The sequence below is a fragment of the Cariama cristata genome, unplaced genomic scaffold (assembly GCF_000690535.1).
Source record: "Cariama cristata isolate BGI_N322 unplaced genomic scaffold, ASM69053v1 scaffold28757, whole genome shotgun sequence".
Lineage (NCBI taxonomy): Eukaryota > Metazoa > Chordata > Aves > Cariamiformes > Cariamidae > Cariama > Cariama cristata.
In genome coordinates, this window is record NW_009627902.1 from 58,513 (window position 1) to 67,384 (window position 8,872).

The following is an 8,872-nucleotide window of genomic DNA, read 5'->3' on the forward strand; positions in this document are numbered from 1 at the left end:
AATACTCCTCGCTTTTATGAAGTTGGGTGGTAAACTTCCCTACTTAGCTTTGAAAATAAAGGTATAACTTATGTCTCTATTTAACTTTGTCAGACCTGTCATTCCTGTGGATGGAATTGACCACACCATTATCCTGAGCAGAAGTCACTCTTAAATTTCCAAGGGATTCTGTGACAGTCTGTGTTCAGATTAAGTGCTGTAATGGGACTGAATAAGCCCCTAAACAGGGGAGGTCCTCTGCAAAACTTGAAAAGCTCTAGAGAAAATATAGTGAAAAACGTTTAATGTTTGCTCTGTTGCTCTAGTTAGAAGCATTAGAGATTATTTTCGCTATTAGTATGTAAACAACGTATTATTGGGCTCTCTCACTTTACTTCTAAAAATGAGTGGAATCTCACTGGGTATCTCTTTCCTGGTGTTCCCTACTTGAATGAGATTAGTTGTCCCAAGTTACCACGATTCATGCAATTCACAGCTTGTAAATAATGAAGATATTCCTGTATCTTCATTTGCGTTATAACACTTCAGACTGAAGATTCAGAGTATTCCTCTACTCATCCCAGCTAGACTTTTCTCCTGCTGACTCATACATCAAAGTAGGCTTGGGATCAGACTTCTGAAGCTGGGGATAGGCTATAACAAAATCAGAGTCATTTAGGCTTGTTTTTGTTTTTCTTCTAGTTTTACAGGAAATGTTATATACACAATTTTCTTGTTCCAGCTTAATTTCTTCCAAACTATTCCATTGTGCTTCTTAACAGTGTTCTTTAGTGCTTGTGATGAAAAGCTTAGATCAGCAAAATAATAATTTTTTGATTTATAAAACCTAATGGTTACCTATTGAACCTTCTAAAGATGATAGCACTTCAGAGAATAAAATTGTGACCTCTCTTAGGTCACATTAAGGTCAAATGACACAAATTAAGCTCTTATTATTCACAGTTGATATTTTTTTCAGCTCTGTTTAAAGAGCTTGTAAAACATTTGGTATCTGGACAATTTATGGAACTGAGGGTAAAGCAAACCATCCAGAACTTTTTTTCACCTAAAAAGCTGAGCTAATTTATTTGTATTGGAAGATCAAAGTTCTTTCTCTTTTCCTGAAAGAAGATGATAGTGCTTATGCAATGGTTTTGTAAGATTTAACAATGCTTAATGTATGACTCTTGGGCTATGGGTGCTTTTGTCTTGTCCCATGATTCTGGTCTCACTGAAACCTGAGCCAAGACTGTTTCTGGTTCTCCCATCTCTAAGCAATGAGACCATGTTTGCCATGAAGCAATTCAGGATACAGTGAAGTAGATCCTCCCATGTGTATTTTGAAGTGCTGAAGCACAGAGGGTGTTGACAAAATTTAAACATTTTTATATTCCATTTCATGTCACTAGTTTAGAATTTTGTTTGGGTTTTTATTGGCAAAGTTGATCAGATATCAGTCACAGTCAAAGTTGCATTAATCATTTTTAACGCATCTATGGAGGATGGTGTGAATATGATAAAATAAGACTTTTTAAAAAATCTGACGAGTGCAAACAGATGACGGGTGACAGTGATATTTTCGGTACAAGCTGGGAAACTGCTTTCTTTTGGATCTCTTACCTCTCCTAACATTTTAACGGATGAAGATGCAAGACAAAACCTGTCCTCCTGTGCCAATCATTTCAGAATACATTTCTCTAAAAATATTAATGTAAATATGTAAAGGGAAAAAAAAAATGGTCAGAGGAAGGAAACTGCCCCGACACAGTTTTCCTGCTTGTATTCAGAGAACCAGGGTTTTTTTGTGGTGGATTTTTTTTTTTCCCTAGTTTGGAACCTTGTGTGATTCTAAATACCAAAGATGATAAAGCTAAAGGATATTTCTTGCAGTCCAGATGGTGGTGTCCACTGGTGTCTACTTAGCTAATAAGGATTAGAGGCAGACTGAGACTTTAATTTGGATATGATTAAACATTAAATATATGCCCACTAACTTGATGAAATGATGGAAGGCAATACAATCCTTTTCTAGGATATGAATTGGATTTTTCTATAATCATAGTCTAGGTTGCAGGGTAGCTGTAAAAATGTGGGAATCGTACCAAATAGGCTAACTTCTGGCATGTGACTATTTTGCTTTGTCTTCTGTCTTTTCCCAATGCTAGAATATGATGGTGTTATTCAGTAAACAAACTGAATACCTTCTTATGCAACTTTGGGCTTTGTTGTGAATCCCTTGAGAGCTCCAAGGGTGCCATCATAGTAACAGATACCTTGTCTGCACTAGTATATGTCAAAGACTGGCTTACAGCCCTTTCCACATCTTCTTTAATGGCTAGTATTGCCAGCAGTTTGTTGCTGTCGGTCATCCACCAGAAGCAGCTCAAGAAAGTCTTTTTGTCTGAGTTCTAATCCGTGCTTTATCTACTTTTCTGCCTATGTTGGTAGGATCAGGTGTTTTCTCTTGGTGTTGCATAGTATTCCTCATTCTTGTGCTACCTGAGAATATTTGATGCAAAATCGATAGGAGTACAAAATGTCAATGGAAGTTTACCAGGCATTTTGTTTCAACGGCATATGGTATAGCAGGCTTGAGGAACTGACTCTGCCTAGAATTAATCTTCTATTAGTTCTAAATTTGCTATGAAATGCATAACTGATTCACCTCTAACCAATAAGAAAAGGCTTTTTAAAAAATACAAGGCTAAAGGAAACTTCTAATTCACTGTGGTGATTCATGCTACAAAGTATTTTCATTGTTGGAATAAAAATGGAAATCAGGAGCGTGTTGTAGAAAGTTAATTCCCAGTGAGCAATTATCTATGTGACAAACCAACCTTGTAATTGGTGCTTCTGTTGGCAATCTCCATAGAAAAGTAAAGGATTGACAGAACCCAAAGGCAACGTCTTTTGGGGGAAAGTGAATTGTTAGCATATTGCGTGCCGATTCAAGGATGAGAAAGTGCTGGACTCTTCAAACACAGTAGTGCCCAGGGTGTCTTACTCCAGCAAAAACAAATAAACTGGCCCAATAAGTTCCTGATGTTCATGGCTGAGAGTAAAATCCTGGAAGTATGAACCCCAGACCCAGTCAGTGGAGGGTACTGGAGCCTGCAGACAGCTTGTGGAAGGTGTTAGTGGGGTAGGAGGTGAAAGCATCTAAAGTGAGTTTCATTGCCTGAAACACATGGCTGATGTTTTAACACCAACGGCTGTTGTCCCAAGGCTTCCTGCCAGCAGAGGATTCTCTGTGCAGTGAGTGTAAGTAGCAGTAAATGTAGTCCAGGTTTATCCCTTCTTTCATGGAAAACCAACTTCCATTTGAAAAGGAAAAAAGGAGAAAAAAAAAAAGTAGTAAATATTTTGGGCTGGATATAGTAAATGGTTACATTAATCTTTGCTGTATCCACTGTTGAAAATGTGTATTGGCAGTAGGATAACAGCCTGGATATCTCTAGGACTGCCACCAGCCTTGTTTCTCTGTAGAGGAAGGCACCCCTGACAAACCTTGTTGCCCCTCGCTGAAAGGAAGAGAAAGCCTTGCTCCTACCTCTTGCTTTGGACAGAACAGTAAACAAGAGAGAGAGCAATGCACACTATGGGAGCTGGAGTCTTATCACGCCCAGTTTAATTTTGACCTTGCCTATGCTGTTGCTCATTTATAATACAGGATTTTCTGAAGGCTTTGTGTCGTTATCCTGTTCTCACTGTTTAAACACTGGCAATTACTAAAAGAAGCAGAGAGGAGACAGAGCAATGATCTTTGACCCAGACCAGTGGTAAAGTGGGGCAGAGCTCAGATCTCCTGCTTGCTGGGCTGCCCTCTCACCCTGATAAAACCAACCGTTGCCACTTTCAACACTTCGATGTGATGCCTTTGCTAGCATTAAGAGAGTTACAAAGGTCCATTTTACTCCATTCTCTTTAGAAGCTGCTAAATTCCTCTTTTTTAATTATTTTTTTTTTTTATCACTCAATGCTATTGTTAAGCACATATTTTCTGTTCAGGTTCCATTGTAAATGCTGTTCCATTAGGAAGCTCCTGCTGCTCGACTAGTTAGCCTGGCTGATGTAAATAACCTAGCAGACAGTATGAACTCTGCTTTGACAAGCCGTAGCACCAAACCCCATGCGTGCTTTCTCTTTCATCAGATACACGCGCTCTCTCCGTGACTTCTATTGGCCACTGGGGGATGTGAAATGAAAAACTACCTGATTGTGAATTATGACAGTAAAAGTTTATAAGCTACTAAAATGAAGTTATAGCACCTAGGAGCTCAGTCAACTGACAATGTTAAATGATACGTTTTAAAACTTGCTCTGAGATAACACTACAAAAGGAACCGCACAGGCAGAGGTGAGGTGGTGCTGCTCTGTGACAGACAGAAAGGTAACGTGGCGCGGAGCAAACTGCGGAGGAGTTAGGGAAAACTGCTGCACTGATGGCAGTTGTTCTCTGTTAACCCCAGGAGAGCTAAAGGTAGCTGCTTTGAGAAGAAACGTGTTTACAACTCTAAGATGTGGAGGAATTAGAAAAATGTAAATATATGTATGTGGCGGGGTGGGGTGTAATCCCTTGGCTGCTGAGTCTCCTGGGCTGTGGAACTGCTCTTTCTCTCGAATTAGAAAATTTTGACAAGCTAAGAATGTCATTGGATGGCTAAAGATTATGTTAGCAGCCAAAAGATTGATTAAGGCTATCAGATTTGTACAGCACAGCTATTGCAAAGGCAGCTGTTTTTCACCTTCTCCCTTTTAGGTCATTCAAGTGGTGAATAGCCAACCTATTTAGATGGGTATGATTTGATACTAAACTTTGAGGGAGCAAAGAAAGGCGACTTTGGGCACATTGATGCTGGTGTTTTAGTTCAGTTTAAGAGTGTACTTTTGATCTGAATCTACTGATCATCTCTGATTTGCATCACAGAGTGATCTTGGAGCACAAGGAAACTGCATTCCTTTTGGATGGAACTAAACAAAAAAAAAATGCCTATGCCTGATGAGTTCCAGCTGTTACTGGGAACTGGTCTGATGTGAACTGCCCTGAGCTGTATATAGTGTGGACATCACGTTCTCAGCACCAGCTGTTTCACACTGTTTGCTCCTATTGCACTTCACTACTTGCTAATGAAGGCAGTATCTCTTCTTCAAATGCAATAAATATCCTGTATTCCCAAATAATGTAAAAGGTCATTACAGCACTGTAAAGCCCTCGCTGATATTCTGTGTCTACTGTAACTTCTTTTTCACTTCGGTTTTATGGTTTTGCTGTAGTTGATTATGGTACTTCAGGTACTGATTGTCTTCAAATGCAGGCTGACTGGGGCTGGCTTTCTTCTTAAGCATCTTGATTTTCATAGTTATTTACCACCTGAGCTTGTTTGCAGACTGATTGCAATGGGCAACATCAAAAGCCATACAGCTGCATACTAAAGCACACAAGAATACAGACAGGGAAGACTTTGGGTGTGTATAGGCGGTATTGCCCTCTGCTGAATGGAGTTTAAGCTGCCAAAATGTCCCAGACGCTATTGCTAAAAGCCTTGGTAGAAAAAGGTCTGATTCGTGCAAACAAATGCCATGTGCAAGACAAGGGCACGTTGCAGGCTCACAGCTAAAGGCAGCTATAAAGAAAGGTAAAGTAAGATGTCAGGTAGCATCTTGGTAACGGAGCATCATTCAAAGCACTGAACAAATGCTTTTTATGCACTTTTTTTTTTTCTTAAGAGGAGCCTATTAAAGGCATGAGAGATGTGAAGAAGGATTTCTACAGACCACCTTAATTCTAGCTCTTCCTAAAATTTTCACATTTGACATTTATTTAGCTATGTGCATGGGATAATATAGAGGGAAGATGGCCCAATCATTACAGTAGTAGCTGTGCAGAGTTAGGTTTTCCAGTACATTTCAGATTTGTTAGTAAAGTTCTTCAATTTCTCTAGATCTCTATTGCCTGTCTGCAAAGCGGGAGCAGAGTACACTGTAGACTCAAAAAAAAACATAGATACTGTGAGAATGAAGTCTGTATAAATAGCTACGGCGGGGTTCAAAGCACCTGCTGTGATTGTGTCTTACACAAAGTTATCTTTGTGTCTTTCATATGAGCCACATCTCATCCTAGAAGGTGAACTAATTCTGCATAAAATGTCTGCTTTGCCAGGCAACTGGTTTCCACACTTGCTGCATGAAGGTAAATTGGAGAGATTCTTCTTCTTCTTGGCTTCCTTAATGATGGTGAACACCCTGGGGTTCTGGACCATTGCACACAGGTATGTGTGAGAAAGTGAAAGCTTGATGTTTCATTTGCAGATATGGGTAGAAATTGTTGCAAAACCTATAAACTAGTGTGTAAAAAAGAATTAGTAGTGAGAGATCATATGTTATTGTTCAGGGTTCAGACTTTAGTATTTTTCATCTGCCTTGAGGAGAGAGATTTCACAGTAAAAATTATGTGGTAAGGTTGGGAAAACAAACAAACAAACTGATGTAATTAGCCTTAAATATTTAAAGAGTCTTAGTAATATAAAAATACCTTAAAGAAGGAAGAGCATTCTGTTCTTTACAGAAGGACATAAAAATGTTTAGATCACAGCACCAAGACATCTCAGTCATGGAACTGACCTCCAGTGTACTTGCCTTTGCACCAATATGTGGAAAACATTGCTGTTGTCTCAACAAGCTTGTATCTTTAGTATAGAATGGAAGGTGAAGAGGTTGCAAGAAAACAGCGGACCACTACTGGTTAATGCTGTATGCAGTGGTTTCAACAGAATCACCTTGAAATATTTTCTGATATTCTACTGGGCAATGAGATAAAAGCAACTTTCTGCTGAAGACGATGGAATTGCTCAATTAGCCCACACACAGGAAGCAATTTTATGCCACCTATAGAGCCTAGGCTTATTGCCTGTATATTGCCTGTAAAATGCGAGAAACTCGCAACTGCAATCCCCTTTTGCATTCAGGGTGGTTTGAAAGTTGACCTGCCTCCTATATTCTGGAACGTTAAATCACAGTTAACTTTCTGTTGTCAGTGTTATAAGTCATATTCATAGTCAAGAACAGGGAGGGAAGCAACCTGTCACCGCAAGTGGGAAGGGTCACATGTGAGTGGCATTCTCTCTTAAGCATTGGGCCACGTTTCTATGGAAATCTTTCAGAAACCTTGATGAAGTAGTGATTTGATAATGACAACAATAGAAAAATTCCACGGGCAGTGTACTACTTCTAGAACTCTTGAGAAAAATACTGCTTTTTCTACAACATATAGCACTAACTTTGCAGCACCAAAGATTACCGTGGTGTCTTGTCAATTGTTTCAATGTAACCTGAGACACAAGTCTCCATTTATTCCGGTGGCTAGGTGGCTAGTTGTTTATTCTCTTCTTCTAAATGTGACCTGAGTCATGACTAGAAATGTTTCTCCTGCATATACCTTTTCTTCTTTTTATAATTTTTTTTTTTCTTCTGTAAAATGAAATTTTTATTTGTGACATTTACTGCTGAAAACTAAAAGGTTTTGGTTGTCAAAAAGTGGCCATAAAATTGGGTGGAACCCAACCAATAATTTTTTATGAGGAAATTTGTTGACCTCCAGTCTTCCAAAAAAAAAAAAAAAAAGAAAGAAAATTTCAAACTGGTATTTCACTTCAAAATCAAGTTACCTCATTTTTCAATAAGACAATGAAAACCTATATGAAATATGGGTTTTAAGTCAAATGTAATTGTTTAATTTTGTACTGAATAACAGTTCTCCCAGAGGAGAGAAAAGGTGAGGACTATTCAGATAAATAATGATTTAGGGGTGGGGAGAAACCAGGCTTTAAAACTCTGAATTAGAAAAAAATATACTAAAATTTCTCTGAGGAAAAAAGCATGTTTCTTTTTTAAATTTGTCAAAATGGCACAGTAGTGCTGTTATTAACACCTGCATCCTGTTTGGCACTTCTCATCCTGAAGTTCTGAAAGGTTCTAGGGAACCACATATCACTATCATATTGTTTTGGCTGCTTAGAAGTCCAGGAGTCAGAAGGCACTGTCACTTGCAAAATATTAGCTAACAATGGATGAAGCTAATCCCAGAAAGGATGGTTATTTTTGTGTTTTCCTTCCCTATCCTCCCTCCCAGATACAACAATCTGAATCAGGAATACACCAAAGAATTCAGAGGAAGTCTTCCTGAAGAAAAACTTTTGAAGCATGAAAAAGCCATCAGGCATTATGATAGTGTCCTGGAAAGTTCTTCCATTTTGTCTCCTATGGAGAAAACCTGATAAAATTTCGCCCTTATTTGACTAAATTTTGATTGTGTTACCAGCCAGCTTTCTAGTGATAAATTATCTAGCGTATTTAAGTGGAACTGCCAATGTATTTATGAATTATCTTAGGAATAATAATGTTATTTATAAGTTTACAAAATAGCAGTTATCATAGGGTTTGGCCTTGTAGGATACTGCACTGTCGTAATGCACATCAAGGACAATGAGAGGTCACTGCTTGCCATGGTTGATGGAGAGAGGCTTTTAATCTCTACAGGGAAATGGATAGGTATTCACCTATATTTGTACTTAGTAATGGATCAAAATTAATAAACTCATGTATACACTTGTTTAGCATATTACTTTGTGACAGTATCATTTATAAATATTTTTTTAATTTGGTATTGGCTGGCTGATACTTGCAAAGACAGAAGACTTGTGTACTGGTTTTGGCTCTGCTACTTATCTGCTACCCAGCCTTCAGGAAGTTGCTTCTTTACCTTAGTTTCCTCATCAGTAAAATGGACACAGCCATACTAACCTTCTTTGCAAATTGCTTTGAGATCTACCAAAAATATACTAGAAACTATATACCAGTAATAAGTCCATAAAGTATGTCATGAAACATTGATGCT

General features: G+C 38.4%; 1 protein-coding gene across 1 annotated transcript in view; it reads left to right on the forward strand.

The window, feature by feature from the left end:
- Positions 1 to 8,252, forward strand: part of SLC15A5 (solute carrier family 15, member 5) — a 33,151-nt gene extending 24,899 nt beyond the window's left edge. The window contains exons 8-9 of the mRNA XM_009704587.1: positions 6,140 to 6,248; positions 8,108 to 8,252. Coding sequence (XP_009702889.1) covers positions 6,140 to 6,248; positions 8,108 to 8,252 — 254 coding nt within the window. The remainder of the gene's footprint in view (positions 1 to 6,139; positions 6,249 to 8,107) is intronic.
- The last annotated feature ends 620 nt before the right edge of the window (positions 8,253 to 8,872 follow it).